General features: G+C 38.3%; 3 protein-coding genes and 2 pseudogenes across 3 annotated transcripts; 4 read left to right on the top strand and 1 right to left on the bottom strand.

Annotated features, from left to right (window-relative positions):
• The first annotated feature begins 5188 nt into the window (after positions 1–5188).
• Positions 5189–8960, top strand: LOC126596878 (uncharacterized). Its single transcript, XM_050263558.1, has 10 exons — positions 5189–5829; positions 5933–6070; positions 6632–6817; positions 6990–7127; positions 7240–7358; positions 7441–7573; positions 7645–7774; positions 7881–7960; positions 8073–8207; positions 8298–8960. The coding sequence occupies exons 1-10, from the start codon at positions 5311–5313 to the stop codon at positions 8547–8549; spliced, it is 1830 nt and encodes a 609-aa protein (XP_050119515.1). The 5' UTR covers positions 5189–5310; the 3' UTR covers positions 8550–8960.
• A 50-nt stretch (positions 8961–9010) lies between these two features.
• On the bottom strand, positions 9011–10290 carry LOC126596879 (NAD(P)H-quinone oxidoreductase subunit L, chloroplastic-like; annotated as a pseudogene).
• A 150-nt stretch (positions 10291–10440) lies between these two features.
• On the top strand, positions 10441–12588 carry LOC126594807 (uncharacterized; annotated as a pseudogene).
• A 143-nt stretch (positions 12589–12731) lies between these two features.
• LOC126594806 (probable NAD(P)H dehydrogenase subunit CRR3, chloroplastic) lies at positions 12732–13995 on the top strand. Its single transcript, XM_050261061.1, has 3 exons — positions 12732–13067; positions 13259–13401; positions 13785–13995. Exons 1-3 carry the CDS (start codon positions 12802–12804, stop codon positions 13901–13903), a joined length of 528 nt encoding a protein of 175 aa, XP_050117018.1. The 5' UTR covers positions 12732–12801; the 3' UTR covers positions 13904–13995.
• Positions 13996–15373: 1378 nt separating this feature from the next.
• LOC126596936 (putative clathrin assembly protein At2g01600) lies at positions 15374–19953 on the top strand. Its single transcript, XM_050263646.1, has 15 exons — positions 15374–15736; positions 15869–15938; positions 16050–16147; positions 16754–16892; positions 17078–17205; positions 17339–17431; positions 17604–17654; positions 17835–17900; positions 17977–18042; positions 18148–18228; positions 18316–18396; positions 18535–18702; positions 18829–18910; positions 19003–19124; positions 19373–19953. The coding sequence occupies exons 1-15, from the start codon at positions 15647–15649 to the stop codon at positions 19721–19723; spliced, it is 1686 nt and encodes a 561-aa protein (XP_050119603.1). The 5' UTR covers positions 15374–15646; the 3' UTR covers positions 19724–19953.
• Positions 19954–22294: the final 2341 nt, after the last annotated feature.

The following is a 22294-nucleotide window of genomic DNA, read 5'->3' as shown; positions in this document are numbered from 1 at the left end:
AACCGTATGGAAAAAAACTGAAATGAACCGTGTTGACTGAAAAAGTCAACTTTGAGTCAAAAACCGAACCGGACCGTTCAAACCGGTTTCGAATGAACAAGAACCGATCGGAACCGAACCAAACCGTTTTATTAATAATAAATAAATAAATTATATATATATATATATAGACACACACACACACATGTCATGGTATAATAGGCTAAAAAATTAGTTTCACTAAAGAAAAGCAAGATATCTCATCCCAATTAGGGTTCACCCACCTCACTCTCACCTCACTCACGTCTCACGGCCTCACATCAGACCCCCCATTTCACACAGCCAACTACCTACTCACAGCCTTTCATCTAGAATTTCTACGATTCCTCAGGTAGCCCACAACCTTAGGTCATCTCTAACCGAAGGGTCCAGAGGGCTGAAAATAGCCCTAAAATCGTCTCCAACCAAGAGCTAGGCCAGAGGGCTCGGGAATCTGGGAGGGCCCCACGGAATTTCAAAGGGCCAAAGGGCTGGTTGCTTTTGGCCAGCCAGCCAGCCTCGAGCTGGCTATTTTTTTTTTTTATAGTTTTCCCATTGCTGTCGGTTATAACCGACATCATTAAAGAAAGATTTTTTAATAATGTCGGTTATAACCGACATTAATAGTTATTCAAAGGCAAATTTTTTTGTTAATTACTATTAGTATCGGTTATAACCGACACTAATAGTTTGAAATTTTTTGAATATAATGACTAGTAGCCGTTGTATTAACTTTTTTTTATATGAATTTAAACTTCTTTTTTTCCCTTTTTTTCCTTTTCATATGAATCAAATTTTGTTTCATATTTTTTTTCAATTCTATTTTACAAAATTTGTTTCAATTTTTTTTTAAATTCTATTTTTTTTTTCCTATAACTTCTATTTCACAAAATTTGTTTCATATTTTTTTTAAATTCCATTTTTTTCCTATAACTTCTATTTCACAAAATTTGTTTCAATTTTTTTTTAAATTCTATTTTTTCCTATAACTTCTATTTTACAAAATTTGATTCATATTTTTTTCATATAACTTCTATTTTACAAAATTTGTTTCATATTTTTTTAAATTCCATTTTTTTTCCTATAACTTCTATTTCACAAAATTTGTTTCATATTTTTTTTCAATTCTATTTTTTTCCTATAACTTCCTAGGCCATTTATACAACATTAAATTAAATTAAGTAACATGAAACAATATTAAACAATATGAAACAACATTAAATAACATTAACCAACATACAAATTACACAACATAAAAAAACATTTAACAACATGAAACTTAAACAACATTTTTAAAAACATTTAACAACATAAAACTTAAAAGCCTACTCCATGCTTCTTTTGGCCCAAAGATGTGCAACAAGATCCTGTTGTAGGTACTTATTTGTGGCATGAGAACGTATCATTCTATAGCGCCTCATGTACTCATTTATAGAGATACTACAAGTTCTTGGATTGAAAGGCAAATTAGGCCCATCATATATTTTTGCTAGAGCCATTCTTAACTTATTTGGATCTTCTTGGTCGTCATCGGACTCTCCATCAATATACCCATCTCGCTTATCCTCCACTATCATATTGTGTAATATGATGCAAGACATCATGATGGAGTTCAAATTTTCTCGACTCCACCCTCTTGCCGGTTCGCTGATGATCTTCCACCGTGCTTGTAGAATACCGAAAGCTCTCTCAACATCTTTCTGGTATGCCTCTTGGTGTAAGGTAACAACTTTTCTGCGTCATTCCTAGGGTTTGGAATTGCTTGGACAAGTGTCGCCCACTTTGGGTAGATGTCATTTGCCAAGTAATACCCCATACTGTATTCACAGTCGTTGATGTAGTAGTCAAGTTGAGGTGCTTTACCTTCCGTCAAGTTATTGAAGAGGGGTGAACGCCCCAGAATTGTAATGTCATTTTGGGATCCAGGGACTCCAAAGAAAGCATGCCAGATCCATGTGTCATATGAGGCAACTGCCTCTAACACAACAGTTGGCTTTCTCGACCTTCTGCTAAAGCCTCATTGCCATCCGGTGGGACAGTTCTTCCAATCCCAATGCATGCAGTCTAATGACCCTATCATGCCCATAAACCCACGGTCTTCAGCTTTACGAAGGAGCCGATTCAGATCTTCTTGATTTGGCTCTCGGAGGTACTCGTCTTTGTAAACTTGAACAATTGTGTTACAAAATTCTTCAAGAGTATTAAGGCATGTAGACTCATACATACTATGGGTTTCATCCATCGAATCAGCTGAGGAGCCATAGGCCATCATTCGGAGTGCAACAGTAACCTTCTGATGAGGTGAGAAACCAGGGCGGCCTGCTCTGTCCCGCTTCTGTCGAAAGTATGGATTGACCTGCTGGACATCACGAAGTAAACGCTCAAAGACATGATGCCTCATCCGGAAGCGACGTCTGAAATCCTCTTATGTGTACATTGAGTTGGGGTTGAAGTAGTTGTTCATCATATTGGCATGCGCCATCGCTCTGTTTCGTGGTTTGTAAGAGCAACCAGCAACAGAGCCACCCTATTGAGGTTGTTCCTCAGTTGGCTGACACACCATGGCCGCAGCCATGACTGCTGCCATGTTTTGTTTGTTGCACCTTACTTGAACTTCTTCATTAGACTCCTAATCTTCTCGCCTCATTTGCGCCCATTTTGCTTCTAATTTGGAATTGGATGAGGACCCCCAATTGGAATTGGATGAAGATCCAAAGTTGGAATTCATTGCAAACTTGAATTGAAAGAGATTGAATTGCAAGAGATTGAATTGAAATAGATTGAATTCAAAGTTGTGTGAATTATAGCCCAATATCCACCCTATTTATAGCAAAAAAAAAATTCAAATCCAATGGCTATTGACGTCAGCATGATGTCAGCTACCAACGACTAGTTGACGTCACTTAGCCGTTGGATTTGAATTTAAATTGTAGTTTTTAAATAGTAAATTATGTTTGGCCCTTTGGCCCTCGTTGGAGACAGTTTTTTGTGACAGGGCTAAAATGAGTCATCTGGCCATTTGGCCCTCAGTTGGAGATGGAGGCAAATATGGCCCTGTACTGTTCATTAAAATATTAATATATTGGGGAATCTTGGAGGGCCAGAGGGCTAAAACGAGCCCTCTGGCCAGCCCTCGGTTAGAGATGACCTTAGCTCTCTACGACGACCATCGTCATCCCTTATCCGTGACAACTCACGACTCTTCGTCCTCTGTACTCCCTCCTTGGATTACATAAGTTTCCCTGTTTTTGATTGCGAACTTGCTCGTTTGCAATTTGTTGTTTTCTGACTGCTGTTTTATTTCGAGCTTCATATGTTTTGTTAGTTAAGTAGTGATGTAGCAGAATCAAAGGTTGAATCAATTAGGAATTTATGTTGTGTATTAGTGTCCAATTATCTTATGACAAAGTTTGATGATGCTAAGTTTCTAGACTCGATCGATCTTGGTAGTTCTTGATTGATTCGGGGCTTTATGATTTTGGTAGATATATAGTTGACTGTTTTGTATTGATTTTGGTAGTTCTTGATTGATTCGGGACTTTATGATAACAAAGACGAGGTTGTGAAGAGAGAAGAGGTTCTTGGCCGCATTGATTAGGTATAGATATATAGTTCACTGTTCTATTGTCGGATGTGAGAAAAATTAGTAATTTGCTGGTATTGGAAATTACGTAAAATTTTATTGCAATTGGCGGGTTGGTTTAAAGCATTATCAATGTGGTGTTGTTTTGTGCTTACTGTTAATTGTGTGTAACTGTGACCTAAAATAAAATAAGTCTCTTCGTTTGGGACTCCTAGCTTATGTTTATCATTATCGTCGTCATTTACACGCCATAGATTTGAAGTCTTGCATTTCCCTTTGGTTGGATGGTACTTTCGTTTAATGAGGTAATTGGTAATACTGAGTTGTTTTTTATGTAGATTGTGAAGGGCTGGGTGAACATGAAGCAATTGACAAGTCAAAGAAGCTACACGGATCAGATGGTGAAGGATGCGAATGCTGTCATTTTCACTTTTGGGTCTTATTGTCTTGGGGTAAATATCAATTCCAATGATTACTTCTTGTAGGTAATGTTATGTTGGAACTTGCAAGTGGTCACTGGTGTTGGATTTGGTGCAACTTTATAGAATCAGTTTTAGAAGATGTATTTGAATACATGATGATTTGGTGTTCAAATAATTTAGTATTCAGAACTGTAAACTGGCAATAACTGAATCGAAACCGGTATAGACCGAACCGTACAGTTCTAGTAATAAATTTAAATGAAACCACACCGAACCAAACCGTTACTATTTTGAGATTTCAGTTCCGATTTAGGGGTGGAACGGCACCGTGCCCACCCCCTAATGTGTAGTCTGATCTGACTGAGGCGTAATTTGATCTGGCCAAGGTATAGTTCAATCTGACTAAAAGACTGACTTGACCCACACTAGTCCCTTCAGTTTGATCATTTGAACTCCTGAACGTCACAAGCTACGAGCATTCCGGTCATTCTCGCCACCCAAAATTAGCATACCAACCCATATTTCCATTTAATTGGAAAATTGTTTTATTTCCAAATTAGTCACGTGACGGTCTGTCACTCAGAGATGATGAATTACTCCACAAGCATTGCATCGCACTGTGCCATGGACCGTCCATCAATTACATACAGTGAGACAGCACAACACCTTCATTTCCCAATATTGCTAAAATAATCATCTTACACAATTACAATCCTATTTTTTTTCCGCATATTTATGTTTATTTCAATAAATTCATCTTTTTCGTTGATTTAATCTTACAGCTAAAAAATATAAAATTGTGTAATGTAAATCATTTCACCAGTACAAAAAGATAAAAATACTTTACCAGAAAACTACCATTCGTCTTTGATTTTGTCATTCAAAAGAACACTTCGTGGAAGTAATTTACGTAGATATGTTTTACTTAAAAAAATTATTAAACCATACAACTCATAAAATTTCAACTGCAAACAAGAGTTCGTATGGTATGCAAATTCTTATTAATTTCGGATTAGGGATAATTTGATCCGACAAATAATAAGATTAGGACTAATTGATTTATAATTTACTGGTTATTTTCAAATTGGTAATACAAAATCCAAACGGTTGGTAATGATGTAATTCCTTTATAAAACAAGGGTCAGATTCATCCAGTCAACGCCCTTAAATTCACTACCACCAACCGAACTTCAATTCCTCTCTCCGTCTCTCTCTCGATTTTCTCAGTTCCGATTTCTTTCTGTCAATTTTCCCGAGAAAATTCAACACCGACAACCAAATCAAATCATGGAAGAAGATCAAGCTGCAGCTTTCGAATCAATCGGGAACGGCGACCATTACGACGCCGCATCCACCGCCGTCAATGATTACAGTACCCATCATACCACCACCAACAACGACCACGGTTGGCAGAAGGTCACCGCGAAGCGCCCGAGGAAGAAGAAGGAATCGACCGCGGAAACAATTAACAATCAGAACAAGCTGGTCCCCGGCGTCGCGAACGCCAACGGAAACGGCGTTTTCCGATCGCTGGAGAAACAGTCGGAGGACCGGCGCCGGCGGATTCTCGAAGCTCAGAGGGCCAATGTCGACCTTGACGATGTTGCTCCGGCGAGATCGAAGCTCAGGTCTGACGACGAGGATGGGGATAATAGCGATGACGAAGCTGCGGCGCAGAACGTGAAGACCGAGGAGGCGAAGAAATCCAAGCCTAAGAAGCCGAAGAAGCCTAAGGTCACGGTGGCTGAGGCGGCCGCTAAGATCGACGAGACAAACGATCTCGAGGCATTCCTCATTGACATTTCGGTGAGTTTTATGCTCTGATCTAGCTTGATCTATTCGTTTTCAATTGAATGCGATTTAAATTTCCAAAATTTTGAATTAATTTGGGGATTGTGAATTGCAATAGGCTTCATACGAGTCGAAGGAGGACATACAGCTGATGCGTTTTGCGGACTATTTCGGCCGCGCATTCTCTGCGGTGTCTGCCTCTCAGTTTCCATGGGTGAAGATGTTCAAGGAGTCATCGGTGGCCAAGCTTGCCGATGTAAGTTTTGAAATTTATTCATTTATATACCTGATGCATTGATTACAAAGTCGAATATCTGTTTTCGGGGTTGAATTGCTTGTGAACCATTACCATTGTGCATAATGGCTTTTTTCTGTTCAATATTACTAATGGCATTTATATTAATGATATCAAAATTCCGTGGAAAGCTTTTCTCTTTGGATATATAGTCGAATAAAGCTGTTTGTCTGTTGTTTTTGGGGTTTCTTCGTATCGTTCCTACGATTTTCAGCATACTTCCTTCTGAATATAATTTCACTTCTTACCGAAAACAATTGTGCGTATTATTTCTGGTAATGGTAGAGGTGGTATTTATGGCCTCAAAGGTGAATCGGTTGGTGGATAATGTTATAATTTGTTGAAAGAACGTTTTATTCTAATATACATACATGTGATGATAAGGTTGATATTTGCAAGATAGATAATTAGTCTCTGGCTTGTGACCTCTATTTTATGGGGCTTATTAACTTATTGGTGGAAGCAATTTGAGTGTGCATGCTCCTGGACGACCTAATCACTTAGTGCTGTTTTCTTTAACAGATCCCCCTTTCTCATATTTCTGAAACTGTTTATAAGACATCAGTTGACTGGATCAACCAGCGTTCCATTGAGGCCCTTGGGTCTTTTATATTATGGTCCTTAGAAAGCATTCTTGCAGACCTAGCGAGCCAAGTTTCTGGCACGAAGGGCAAGAAGGCTGTGCAGAATGTGTCTTCAAAATCTCAGGTATTTCCCCTCTCCTCACTTTCATCTTTTACTTGTCCAGGAATTGGTTGATAAATTCAGTGTTAATGTTAAGGTACAATCACTGAATGTTAAGGTACAATCTGCGATTGTACCTTCACAAATACGTACTTGTTGACTGCTGATAAAAACTTGAACTTTGTTGAAATCTCAGGTTGCAATATTTGTGGTTGTAGCAATGGTATTGCGAAGAAGACCCGATGTCTTGATTAGTATATTGCCAACACTGAGAGAAAATTCAAAGTATCAAGGACAAGATAAGCTTCCAGTAACTATATGGATGATAGTTCAAGTAAGTGGTTAACTATATAATACTGGTTTTAACGATCTTTCTTCATGGAAAAAAGAACATTAGTTCTTATGTTAATGTTAAATTTAATCGATGTCAAATATGTCTTGTTTAGGCTAGTCAAGGGGACCTCGCTGTTGCGTTGCATGCATGGGCACGCAATGTGTTGCCTTTAGTCTGTGGAAAAAGTAGTAATCCACAGTCCCGAGACCTTGTTTTGCAGCTAGTGGAGAGGTATTAAAAGATGGTTATCGCTTCGAACATTTTTGGTTGCCTTTACATTCTTCAACACTGAAATTTGTTACTTTGGTTGCAGAATTCTGTCTATGCCCAAAGCTCGTACTATTTTAGTAAATAGTGCTGTTAGGAAGGGGGAGCGTTTGGTGCCACCTTCTGCATTGGAGACACTTATGGGAGTTACCTTTCCTGCACATTCAGCTAGAGTAAAGGTAATTAGTTTTAAGGGAAGATTCACTTAATTTATTTTATTGCACTGTACTTAAGCACGATATTTTTACAGGCTACCGAAAGGTTTGAGGCTATATATCCAACCCTAAAAGCGGTCGCTCTAGCTGGCGCCCCTGGAAGCAAAGCAATGAAACAAGTTTCACAGCAGATGTTGAGTTTTGCTGTCAAAGCTGCAGGAGAAAGTACGTAAATTTGTTTTGACTTCCTTTGTATTGAAGTTTTTGTTTCCTAAGTAGGGAGAAATCGTAGGTTCATAAAATGGGATTGAGATAATTCTGTCTCTCGCAGGTATACCAGAGCTATCTGATGAAGCAGCTGGAATTTTCATTTGGTGTTTGACCCAACATGCTGATTGCTTTAAGCAGTGGGTGAGATATTCTACTTCTCATTAGCATCGTTGCATTCATCTTTGGGGTTTGAAACTGCACCGTTAGTGAATATATCAATCTGATTTCTGTGCTGTGCATCGAATGGTAACAGGACAAGGTTTATGAGGAAAACTTAGAAGCGAGTGTTGCTGTTCTGAAGAAACTTTCTAACCAATGGAAAGAACATTCTGCAAATCTCTCTCCTTTTGATCCTATGAGGGAAGCTCTTAAAAGTTTTAGTCGCAAGGTAACATTTTTTTTTTTGGATTTCATTATCTTACCAAAACTTATAGATGATTTAGCTATGGGCAAACTATAACTTGTTGTATGCTTGTAGAATGAGAAGGCATTGGCTGGTGAGGCAGAGGATGCACGCCAAGAAAAGCTCAACAAGGAAGCAGACAAGTATTGTAAGACATTATTGGGGAAGATATCACGGGGAAGCGGGTGCAAGAAAACTGTGGCCCTTGCTGTTGTTGCCTTGGCTGTTGGTGCTGCTGTCATGTCCCCAAACGTAGAGTCTTGGGAATCGGAGTTGAAAAAACTAACAGCGACTGTCAGCTTGACTATCAGCTCTTTCTTCGAATGAACTGTGATTTCCAGTTCCGAGAATCTTTCCTTAGCTGGATGAGCGAAGCTGGTTTAGAAGCCGATGGTGCAAAGTACCGACTTTTATTTCTCTTACAAAATAGAGTATGATGAAGAAAAGTTCTGCTAATTTACTCCAGAATAAGGTGGCGACGAACAGGAAGCTCTATTTATACTTTTATCCCGACGGGATACAGAACTAGACGTAGTTGAAGGTCAATACTTGCTTGAAGGTTTGATTTGGTTTGAGTTTTTTGTTTTCGGTTCAGCTTTCATGTTTATTTAGATCCGTTTTAAGTTATTCACCGCTAACATCTACAAATACCAGCAATATGTTTATGAGAAGTCAGAGACCGATAGAAACATGTATTCTCGGATTAGTGTTTCATTTGAAAAGGAATTTTGAATTTAAGGTTTGATTCTTCATCATATTCATTAGAGTTCTGGATTTAAGTTCATATGTATCAAATGTGTCATTGAGGTATAACATTGTAAATGTTCAGCTGCATCCGCCGCAGCGTTTGGAAATACATATGTACTACAAGAAGCGAAGCTTATAGAGGATCTGCATTTTCTATGAGGACTCTTCAGGTTCTGCAAATGGGTACTTTAGAAACCCGGCTTTTATTTGGTCAGGAACGTCCGGCTTTTATAAGGGAGCACATCCACGTCTGCTTTTCAATAACTCAAATTTGGAGAAATGATTTCCGTACAATTCATTTTTCTTTCAGCATTTTGTTTTTCGACTCACTTTTGATTTCATTTCGAAGACGAGAAATAAGCAGAAGTGTGCGGAATCACTTCCCCAAATTTTGGTGGTTTGTTTAGGATAATCAAGAAGAAACCAAATGAGATGATTAAAAAAGGGGCACTTGCGCAGGGAAGAACAAGAAGACAAAACATGAACTGAAAGTACATCTCTAGGAGATTTCTCTTGTACCACCTAATCCGAAGCCAGTTCATGATGATTGGCTGCAATCACACAAAAGTGCTTTTCTTTAAACCTCCGTGGCATGTCATAAAGAAAGTACAAAAATAAGGAGACGTGTCCTTACTGGCATGATATGGAAGTACCGAAGGCAACAACTCCTGACTGTATTAAAACCCATGTCAAATCTTCCTCGTAGTTTATACCAGTGACAGCAAACGCAGGCTGCTCAATCTGCTAAGACAGTTCATGATTAGGCCCATTTGGAAACGCTTATTTAGAAAACACTTACGCTCACATGCACATACGTTAAAAGTGCTTTTATTAAAAACACATTCAAGTTTATATAAAAAATCCAAATGCTTCCCAGATTTACAGTTGGGAATGCTTCTTCAAAAAGCGTTTCTATGAACGGAAATACTTTTGAAGTTTAAAGGATAAGCAAGATTAGGAGAAGCAGAGATGATGAGTGGCTTACAGTGGCCAAACCTTCTCCAACTTGAATTGCCAAGCTAGATTTCTTCAGGTGGAATAGTCGGTTGGCTTTTGACTGATCTGAAAAGGCAAAAGTTCGGATCCTTTTAACGATCTGGATAATTTTTTTAGAATGGAAATTGGAGATTGAGAAAGAAAGCTTGTACCTTTTCAGGCTTGACATTGATGGCATGTCTGTGTTGGGAAGTGACTGGAAGAGAAGAAGAACGCCGGGAACGGCTGAGAGAAGGCAGCGCCGGAGGAATTTGGAAGCTGAATGAGCAGCTCATTTTAGAGCTCTCTTTCTTTGTTTTTCTGTTTTCTTATCCCTAAGGTCTGAGTTTCTTGGCAGAAAATGCATGGCATTTATTGACGAATGAAGTTAAAATACATGATAAATAATAATTTATTATCAAACTTATAATTTATACTTTTAACCAGGATAATCTTTGCTAGATTCTTTTTGTGATGATATAGAGATCCTTCAATTACATCTGTTTATCGAACATCGTACGATGATATACGATAAACAGAAGTAATTGAAAGATCTTTAAAATCTTCACAAAAAGAATCTAACGAGAATCTTCGCTCTACTTTTACCACGAGAAATGAATATAAAAAACAGAAAAGAAAACAAAAAAAAAACAAAAAAACCCCAAAACCCCAGACAGTCTTACTCTTAAAGATCGAGTCTTGAATAGAACCCACAACTGGAAAAGCTTCTTCTAAACCCCAAAAGCTCACTGCAACTCTGCAACTTTCCAATTTCTGCCTCAATCAGGTAAAAATGTTGGCCTCGGCAGTCCAACCGCCGTTAACGATGAAACCGCCTCATCTCCACCAGTCCTCACCCTGCATCTCAAACACCCACATGGAAGTCATTGCAGCTAAACCCACCAGACCCAGAAACAGAAGGAAAGCACTATTCTTCCATTCAATTCGTTCCCAATGCCTCAAGCTCAAATCATTCTCCCCCCGCCAATTTCTCACAAGGGTCAACGGTAGCGACGGCGGCGGTGCGGCTGATGCCACCCCACAACAGTATAAACCACCCACTGTAAGTTTTCAATTTCGTCCATTTATTATCAAGAATTAATCTTTTTTGGTCGTTAATATGTTTCATTAAGATTCATCCCAGAAGATTATATTTCATAAGGATTAAAACCCGCAAAATTATATTTCATGAGGATGAAATGTGGACTTTGATAATCTGATTCTCGCCACTTTTGATTTGTAGGACACTAAAGAGATAAAGAGTAGTTCTTTGGGTGACGGGTATGTCGGCTTGTTTATTCGGATGCTCGGTCTGGCCAATGATTCCCTTGATAGAGAGCAGGCTATAGTGGCACTCTGGAAATACTCACTTGGAGGGAAGCAATATGTTGATGCCATTATGCAGTTTCCTGGCTGCATAAACCTGATTGTAAACTTGCTGAGGTCGGAATCCAGTTCTGCGTGTGAAGCTGCCGCTGGACTTTTAAGATCGATATCCCTTGTTAATTTGTATAGAGATGTGCTGGCACAGACAGAGTGGAGCAACTGAAGAGATAACGGATTTGCTAAATCGACCGTCTTTGAATCCTGAGGTATAGGATGGGTATCTCGCTCGTGGAATCGCTTTCCACATTTTTCTTGATGTAGAAAAGTGAGGTAGGTTGTTATAACATTTCTGCAGGTGAAGGAGCAAGCTATATGTACTTTGTGGAACTTGTCCGTTGATGAGAAGTTCAGAGAGAAAATTGCAAACAGTGATGTGTTGCCATTACTTGTTAAGTCCGTGGATGATGAGGACATAAAGGTGAAGGAAGCAGCTGGAGGGGTGTTGGCAAATTTGGCATTAAGTCACTTTAGTCACAGCATTATGGTTGAAGCAGGTGTTATACCAAAATTGGTGAGACTTCTACTTCCATTTTTTATCGGTAGATGATATCCTGAAGTCTAATATCCCCCTTCACAACAAAGATTGGTTTGCTGCTTGTTTGGTGAAACTTGGTTCTCTTTCTCGTCCCAGACTAGAATTCGAGGACCCAATCAACATGGAAGTAACTCTCCACCAGACCATTCCAAGACTCATGGAGCAGCTAAAAACCTCATTCGTTCCAGAAGAAAAGGAAGCTGCAGTTGTAGAACTCAACAGAATAATCTCTGAAGGGGTGGTTGATTCCACTCGAGCCATTGCTTCCGAAGGAGGCATATTTCTGTTGGTCAAACTGATTGAAGAAGGGAGTGAGAGGGCCATTGAAGCAAGCTTGGCGATACTGTATAATCTGAGCATGGACAGTGAGAATCATTCAGCAATTGTAGTTGCCGGCGCAGTTCCCGTTTTGAGGAGAATTGTCCTATCACAAAGACCACAGTGGAACCGGTCACTTCATTTGCTGAGGACTCTACCTACATAAGGAGACGGTGCCAAACCTTATGGTTATGAGATAATTTTTCCATTTTTGCCATACTTAAAGCTACGAATCTACCCTTAAATTGAAGGGCGAGGTAACTCCCGTGGAGAGCATACTTTTGTACTGGGGCAGCTGATGCCGTTAGTATATGTACGGATTGTAATCAAGCTCCTTGCCCTTCTGTACAAGCACAGGAATGTAAAAATTTTGGTGGTTAAATGGGAAATAATTTTTTGACATCATTTTTCTCGTTCTGCACTACCCTGTTTAGTTCTGTCCCGAGATGACCACGAGATGAAATTTCGTCGGTCTTTTCGTAAAACTGTGGATTGTTTTCTTGCTACATTATTTTAGTTTTCTGTAGATATTTATCAGTTGGACCCGGCCAACTTTTTAACTTGTAACCGTCCAACTGCAGAATAGACAGTATTTGAGACGCTCCACCACCACCCACCATGTGTAGCTTATCCTCTTGCCTTTCCCTAACCAAAAACCTTGCCCATGCTTCTCTTTCCAGCGACAACAACGATTCACCGCGGCCACCACCGCCGCCATCTCTCCAATCCAATACCACCAAACCTCCTCTTCCCAGCAGAAACAATACACCAACGATTCTAAGAAAGAAGCAGCAAAACCAGCTACAACGCAAGCCGAGGCAGCCTTCTGTCATTGAAATCGAACGAGCCATTGGCGGCGGAAGGTTCCGCGATGCAAACCCAAAGTATGTGACAGTTGTACTACTGGTCTTGTTCATATATGTACTTCGCTGAATTTCTCGACTTGCTATCCATTTTTTTAGCTGGTTTTAAGGTTACAATGTTTTGTTTGTTTAACTTCCGCTGCGTTCTTCGAATTCCATTTTCTTGTCAATAGTTGATAAACCTGATATGGCTTGTGTGGTACCACATTCAGGGACTTGGAAGAACAGAAGAATGCGAAATTCGACATGTCTATGATGAACTTTCCTAGCAAGTTTGAAGGGCCGGTGGAGAAGAAGCTCCGCGAGGCCGGAGAGTGGGTGACCGATAAAACTGAAAAGAGTTTCCGTTTAAATGGTAATATTCGTTTTCTTTCAGTTTGTTTCTGTCGAAAAATAGATAGCCATCACAAAATGAAGGATGTGATGTGAATTACCAAATGCATCTATCTATCAATTAGAGTGAACTATATTTTATCTGCCGATATAACTAGTAGAGGCGCAAAATCAAATGCAGTGTATGCATACAACCGATCTCACTTAGTGGAACAAGGCTTGATTATTATTGTTATTATTGTCCTGAATTCATGAATCCCGCCCGCCATTGATAAACTTCAGGTCCTGATTGATACAATGTGATTGCTTGTTGATTTGTGCATGATTTGCTGCTAGCTGCAACCTTGTAAATCATTGATGAACTTATATGTGTATTGGTTTTTGTGTGTTTGCTTGCTGCTGCAGGCAAAAACGTTCTCAAGTTTGTGTTCTTCTGGTTACTACCAATCTGGAGTTTCTCACTCTTAGTGGCCGCTGGGGCCATCAAGCTCAACTCTCCACTTCTTGATGACCTCATCATGTAAACTTGTCACTTAAATTCTACTTCCATTACAATTGCTCTCGCTCTGTATTTTACAATGCGATATTCTAAACTGCTTCAATTTACGGAAAGAAATATTCGGATTTGGATGCAAGCGGCAGGACACGCTTATACCTAATACAGTTATTAACATTTCTTCTTCTTTTGACATAGAAAAAATCAACTTGTTGCCTGAGTACTTTTTTGGTCAAATATTTTTTTGTTTACTGGATAATTTTCTGTTCAACAGTCCTAAACTTCTGGATGCAGAATCTTTGGAAACGAAGCCCAAAAGTCTATTAAACTGAACGTGCAGTATACGAATATCTATTTTTTTTAATAAAGTTCTTTACACAGTTCTACTTTCTTAAGTTCTTCATCTGTAAGGATCAAATTCATATCAATGATACGATCATATTAGTTTAGAATCTAAAATATTAAAATATTTGACAACTTAATGAAGCATCACAACTTAAAATGAAGAAAACCATCGTGATTATGGAATTAAGGAGGAAAACAAGAGTATAAAGTTCTTCATCTGTAAGGATCAAATTCATATTAGTAATACGATCATATTAGTTTAGAATCTAAAATCTTAAAATATTTGACAACTTAATGAAGTAGCACAGCTTAAAATGAAGAAAACCATCGTGATTATGGAATTAAGGAGGAAAACAATAGTATAAAGTTCTTTTGTAAGGATCAAATTCATATCAGTGATACGATCATATTAGTTTAGAATCTAAAATCTTAAAATATTTGACAACTTAATAAAGCAGCACAGCTTAAAATGAAGAAAACCATCGTGATTATGGAATTAAGGAGGAAAACAACAGTATAAAGTTCTTTTGTAAGGATCAAATTCATATCAATGATACGATCATATTAGTTTAGAATCTAAAATCTTAAAATATTTGACAACTTAATGAAGCAGCACAGCTTAAAATGAAGAAAACCATCATGATTATGGAATTAAGGAGGAAAACAATAGTATAAAGTTCTTTTGTAAGGATCAAATTCATATCAGTGATACGATCATATTAGTTTAGAATCTAAAATCTTAAAATATTTGACAACTTAATGAAGTAGCACAGTTTAAAATAAAGAAAATCATCGTGATTATGGAATTAAGGAGGTAAACAATAGTATAATCTTATGATTAATATGAATTTGATATTCATAAATTCTCAAAACGAAGTATTCTTTACGATATATGGTGGAATTAGGTAGTTTTGTGACCGTGTCCTACGAGACTCGGAGGAGGATATGTTCCTTGCTTGTAATGGTGGTGAACGCGGGACACTAATCATATTATATGTGTGATATGACGCACACCAAAAGCAGGTCATAATTTCATAATTTCCAACCAATAAATAATAATTAAATTCGAGCAAAAAAATTAAAAAATAAAAAATAAAAGTGACTCCTCACCTCAGGAAAAAATGAAATAAAAACGGAAAATCGAATTCACAACGACACCGTTTCATTGTTTCTGCTTCGCAGCCTGTCGTTCTTGAGTTCTTCTCTTTCTTTTCTCTTCGCATAATTTCTTCAAAGTCCTTCGCTTTCCTCTCTCTTCCTCCAACCCATCGGAGCCACAGAGAGAGAAGAGAGAGAAACAAGGTCTGCAAGCCAGGTCACTGTGTCTTATTCTAGAGAGAGAAAGTGGTAGTGAGAGAGAGAGAGAGAGAGCGATCTGAGCGGTGGAGGAATTGGGGTGGTCCAGAAGAAGAAGCAGCAGAGAGAAATGGGGACGCTTCAGACGTGGAGGAAAGCCTACGGCGCTCTCAAAGACTCCACCAAAGTCGGCCTTGCCCACGTCAACAGCGATTACGCGGTGCCAATTCCTTTCCTTTTCTTTAATCTCCGTTGATTTAATTAAATAGAAGCAAAAACATAAAGATTAGATTTTGGTAATCCGAGGAATTGGATTTTGATTTTTGGATTTGGGTTTGTTTTCTAAGAATAGGATTTGGATGTTGCGATAGTCAAAGCCACCAACCACGTCGAGTGCCCGCCCAAAGAGAGACACCTCAGAAGTCAGTTTCTAATTTTTCAGATTTTTCAGATCCGTTGTTTTATCAAATGGGTGGTTGGATTTTGATCCAAAGATGTGATTTTTACATTTGGGGCTGTTTTGTTGGATGCAGAGATTCTGATTGCCACATCGTCAATGCGACCGCGGGCGGATGTTGCTTATTGCATTCATGCTCTTTCAAGAAGATTAAGCAAGACCCATAATTGGACGGTATGCCGTGCTTCCCCATTCAATTGCAAATTTGCAATGCCATACATTTTAATTTCGATTTTGTATTGGATGGTTATTGGACTTAATTTGTACCTATTTCCCTTGAATTTCAAGTGGGGTTTGCTTAATATTGTTGTTTACCATGCCTACTATATCATTTGAGTTTGCTTGGAAATACAGTTGGTTGCTTTAATAAACTGCGTAAATGTGTCTAAGTTAATCACTCAAAGTATTGTGGTGTTACTCAATAACAGTACAGTGAAATACTGACATTAGGTTCCTACGTAAATGTTCTTCATTTTTCGATTTGTTCCACTAGATACCGCTTTTTGATCTTTTTGTGCAAAGGATTTCTTTTGATGCCCAAACAAAGTAAGTTTATGTGTTTTTAACTATTTTGAAGTGAAATCAGTGATCTTCTACTGGTCTGGTTCAATTTTGTCTCAGTTTACGTTGTATGATGCAACACTTAATTGATTGTTTTCTTTTTGGCTGTATATGGCTCATTATTTTTCTTATGGATTAATATGCGTATGTAATATGTACACATATTTTTTGATTTCTGTTAAACTTAGATTGTATTATTTTCGCGTTTGAGATTGGCAGGTAGCTTTAAAAACATTGATAGTTATCCATAGGACCTTGAGGGAGGGCGATCCTACTTTCAGAGAAGAACTTCTAAATTTCTCGCAGAGGGGACGAATTCTCCAGCTTTCTAATTTCAAAGACGAATCCAGCCCCATTGGTGAATTTCAAATGCCTTAAATCTCTTGAATTCTCTCTCTTCTTTTGCATGTCAATTGTCATTACTAGCTATTAGTTGATTGAAATTATGACATTGATTTTGAACTCAAAATTGAAGAAAAACAAACACATCTGTAACATAAAGATAAATAATATTCCCTTCTGTTTGCCTTTTCCTCTTCTCAGCTTGGGATTGCTCTGCCTGGGTGCGTACTTATGCATTGTTTTTGGAGGAACGGCTCGAATGCTTTAGGGTTCTGAAGTATGACATTGAAGCTGAACGTCTTCCAAGGCCTGCCCAGGGCCAGGAGAAGGTACTTTACCAAATCTTCATGGTTCATTACTAGTTAGGGTTTGGTGATAAAGATGCTTTCTTTTTCCTCAAACATAAGTTATTATTTTATGAGGAGTCACAATCTTTTCTTTCATGTGTTTAACTACTAACAGGGATATAGTAGAACCCGAGAACTGGATAGTGAAGAACTGTTGGAGCAGTTGCCTGCCTTACAGCAGCTTCTGTATCGTCTTATTGGTTGCCGGGTAACATATTTGGAACTTGTGGTTTATCTGTTGCACTCAAACATGTGTATAAATTATGAAATATTCATTTCGTGATACATTATTATATCTCTGTAAAGTTATATATAGAGAGAATATTACAACGTTTTTATACATTTGTGCAAAATGATTGATTTTGCTTCTAAATTTGCAGCCAGAAGGAGCAGCTTCCATCAATTACGTTATACAGTATGCTCTGGCCCTGGTATGTCCCACGTCTTCATTTTAGTTTTGTTTTCTCTCACATATGACAATGTTGTTTAAATTAGAAATGGAGTATCAAGTGCTGAAAGCAAGCTTTAATCCTTATACTATTAAAGTCAGTTTAGCAAATAACAGATAAAGGCTATATTTCATATCTGACCTTTTGAGTCTCTACTTTCAGGTATTGAAAGAGAGCTTTAAAATTTATTGTTCCATTAATGATGGAATCATAAATCTTGTTGATAAGGTAAATATATTATATCATTCAAGCTAATACTTTGTTACCAATGGCTATATGTTTCTCAAATCCGTTTTTGCTGCAGTTTTTTGAGATGCCAAGACATGAAGCAGTTAAAGCCCTTGATGTTTATAAACGAGCTGGTCAGCAGGTAGACATCCGCAATCATTTTGGGTTCTCATGAGTTGACTGCTATAGCATCAGTTATTAGTTTAAGTTTGCTGCTCTGCTAAAGATATCTTGGTATTCGCTGCAGGCTGCAGGTCTTTCTGATTTTTATGATGTTTGCAAAGGATTGGAACTTGCTAGGAATTTCCAGTTTCCAGTCTTGAGAGAGGTCTTATAGGTTTCCAGTGCATTTATTTATATTCCTTTCTTGCCGTTTTCTCAGCTTATGCTAAGTACTTTATTTTAACTTTTTCAGCCTCCGCAATCCTTCCTCATAACGATGGAAGAGTATATAAGTGAGGCACCTCGGGCTGTAACTGTTCCAAATGAGACATTGGTTGGTGCTTATTCTTTTTCTATTTTTGTTATGGAATTTTCGAAGTGTTTTGAGTTTTGATCAGTTAAGTTCTTTACCAATGGAATTTTATTTTGTAAAAACTAGTATAGATAATTTATATCTGCTCATTGTGAACAGCTTTTGACATATAGACCAGAAGAACCCTCAGAAGACGCAAAGTTATCCGGTGATGAATCTGAGCCACCAGCTTTAGACATTGTGCCTGTGTCTAATGTTGAGGCGGAAGCTCCTCTGCCACCGCCACCTCCACCTCCTCAAAGTAGCATGGCCACTGGAGATTTACTGGTAGATTATCAGTTCTGCTTTCTATGAATTTTCACTCTCTTTTTGTTTCTTTTATTCTACACATTCTCTCAGTGTCACTGATTTCCATTTTTTTTCACCCCAACCAATCTCCTTCTGTGGATTCAGGGATTGGATTATAGCGCAGCTGATGTATCTGCGATTGAGGACAGAAATGCTTTAGCTCTAGCTATAATTACATCTGAAGCTGGTACCATTCTGTTATATTATTTATTTATTATTTGGCATTTTCTGACTTCCATAGTTCCATTACTCTTAAATCTCTTCTGCTTTTATTTGCAGATGCAGCCCCAACATTCAATTCTGGTGCAGCCCAAGCAAATGGTTTTGATCCTACTGGATGGGAACTTGCCCTGGTCTCCACTCCAAGTACCGACATTTCAGCACCTAATGAGAGGCAATTGGTAGGCCCATCCCATGCTTTCAGAATTTATAGTTTTTATTGTTTACTATTCCTGTTGTCGATGACCATTTTACTATTAAGTACACGTCCCCAACAGTATGAAGTAACGATTTTTCTCTCTATATTTGATTTGCTTCCATAATATGCAAAGATATTACTGGGCTTCGGTTTATACATCACCTTGTAGGATTTTTGTCCTTCTGCTAGTGGCTTGCAATTTGATTGATACATGTTTTTGGTTCTTGTCAGGCTGGTGGGTTAGACTCACTTACTCTGAACAGCTTATACGATGAAGGAGCATATAGGGCGTCTCAGCAGCCTGTCTATGGAGCTCCAGCCCCAAATCCATTTGAGGTCCAAGACCCATTTGCTTTTTCAAACAATATTGCTCCGCCACCCGCAGTTCAAATCGCGTCAATGGCCCAGCAGCAGTCCAACCCCTTTGGTCCTTTCCAACCTACCTACCAGCAGCCACAGCCGAATGTGATGATGGGTGCAACAAATCCTTTCGGGGATACTACTGGGTTTGGGACATTTCCTGCAAGTCCTGCTCCACATCCGCAATCTAGCAATCCATTTGGAAGCACTGGCCTTCTGTGAGGACACATGGTTTGATCATCTGAAATAGTGTTAATCCACGCAACGCAGTGAAGTTGGTTTTGGTGTATTTGGTGAGCATAGCACATATGGGTTTTTGGTATTTGGTTTTTGGGAATGGACGGTGTTGGGCATGAACATAAACACCGTAAATAGTGAAGAATGTAATAATTAGTTGACACATTTTAGAAATTCATGTAATTTTCTTTAAATCAAAAGAAAAGGTTAATGTATTTTTGGAGCTCTCTTTTTCTCATGTGTCTTTATTATTTTTTACTCTCACAAGGGAACGGGTTCCATTATACATGAGACTGTACAATCCGGCTGTAAGTTGATACAACTTAAAATGTATGAACTCTCACTCTTTACGAGGATGTATTATCTTTTGCAACTGGTGACACCACGTGATAATTATTTAACAGATATATACTGTATTATCTTTTGTTGTTGTAGTATGGTGGTAAGTATTCTCGCCTGTCACGCATGTGACCCGGGTTCGATCCCCGGCAACGGCGTCAAAAATTTGCTTGCTAAACTCAAGTGCAGGTGTCGCGTAGCAGTATAAACTCGAAGTTCGAGTGTCGTATTCCTCAGAGAACGTTGAAAAATAATGCAGAATTATCAAGACTGAAACAAAGAACAATATCAAATGAGATGTAACTTATAGAAGAAAAGTTCAACAAATAAAAACACTAAAGCATCAGGGTTCCACCCGCATACAACTATGCAATTTCACTATTTTGATTCCTTTTTATAACTCGACTAAGATACCAACAACAAGTGATCTCAACCGAAAAATATAGCAATTAAGTTTTCCTCATATAAAACCTCTTGAAATGTGATTTTCATTGTAGATATTCAAAACAAAACGCCCATTCAATATCTTATAGAAATAATCCCAAATATATTTTGTACCTACGGCAACAAAATATTAACAAATTACTCCGTCGAAATCATACCAATCTACTAATTTATTCAATTCACTAAAAGCATGATGTGAAACAAAACTATAAGAAAAACATGATTAAACTTATGAATCATAACCAGCATTCATCAATCCGAAAATAGAATAAATAAGAAATTTCATTGAAAATCCACAATGTAAAATTGACATTGAAACTCTGAAATAGAATCGAAATAATAAAACTACATAATCGTAATATAGGTTTTCCCCCTAACCTTAGCTAGGAGATTAGTTCTCCATAAACTAAATAGAAAAAGAAAGGTCTAAAATTATGAAAGAGCCAACCACCTTTGGAAAACAATCAAAATGAGATTATATAAGCTGCTGCCGTAGCCAACCTCCCTTCATATTCTTCTTGAATAATGGTCATTCATCAACCCATTATTAATATGTGAATGCCAATTGTAACATTTCACATTGCCCAGGGGAGTGATCCTTAAATGTATATTTCTATCTCTACCTAGCACGAGGAGCTCACTGGCTTCGGGTTCCGTAGGAACTCCGAAGTTAAGCAAGTAGGGGGCCAGAACACTCCCATGATGGGTAACCTATTGAGAAGTTGCTCGTAAGTTCCCAGAAACAAAACCGTGAGGGCATGGTCGGGGCCCAAAGCGGACAATATCGTGCTATGGTGGTGGAGTGAGCCGGGGATGTGGTGGACCCCGGGCTGGGATGTGACAAATTAGTATCAGAGCCTAACCCTAGCCGTGGTGTGCCGACGAGGTCGTCGGGCCCCTTAAGGAGAGTGGATTGTAACATCCCACATCGCCCAGGGGAGTGATCCTTAAATGTATATTCTCATCCCTACCTAGTACGAGGCTATGACACCAATCCTCATAACCCTCTAAATAATGGTCATTGAGAAGCCTTAATACCATATTGAAATGGTAATGGCTATTCGTTTCTTTTTCTTCTTCTTTGCCTTCTCCTTTCTTCATTTCTTTTCGGTAATTGACATAGAGTTAATCACCAATTTATTGTCTTATGTCTCACCCTTTAATTGCCTTGCAACATTCTCATAGTCTTGCACATGAACATTAATATAACATCAGTAAAAAATTAAAACAAATTAGATATAAAACCTATTTGACCGGTTATACATGATAAAGCACAAATTTGATAAATTACTTTAGAAAAACATGTAACGGGTATAATCAAAGCGCATTAGACATACACTTTTGAGCAATTATCACACGACAACTATGATTGTCGTCAGTAATGTCATTAGGACTATATATTAGTTTCAAGAAAGTTATTCTCGATTACAACTTACGAGAGTGGTTAGTCAAGCTATTTATTGAATATTCTCCGACCATGTTGTCTTACTGAATATTCTCTGTTGCTTGGGATTTGTAAATCATGTATTATCTAATTTATAAGAGGGAAATAGATCATCTCCGGATCCCTTCCACCAAATCAATCAATTCAGACCCTTGAAATTTGATCCAACGGCTATAAACAGGGAGCCCATTTAAAAGTTATAATAACTTTAACCGTTTGATCAAATTTCAAAGGTCCGGATTAAGTGATTTGGTGGATTTGGTGGAAAGAATTCAGAGAGGATCCCCTTCCTTATAAGAGAGATAAGTAGAGTAGAGGCTGCTGGTGAA

The sequence above is a fragment of the Malus sylvestris genome, chromosome 13 (genome assembly GCF_916048215.2).
Source record: "Malus sylvestris chromosome 13, drMalSylv7.2, whole genome shotgun sequence".
NCBI classification, from domain to species: Eukaryota; Viridiplantae; Streptophyta; class Magnoliopsida; order Rosales; family Rosaceae; genus Malus; species Malus sylvestris.
The sequence above is the reverse complement of the archived record's forward strand: the minus strand, read 5'-3'. Positions and strand labels throughout refer to the sequence as shown.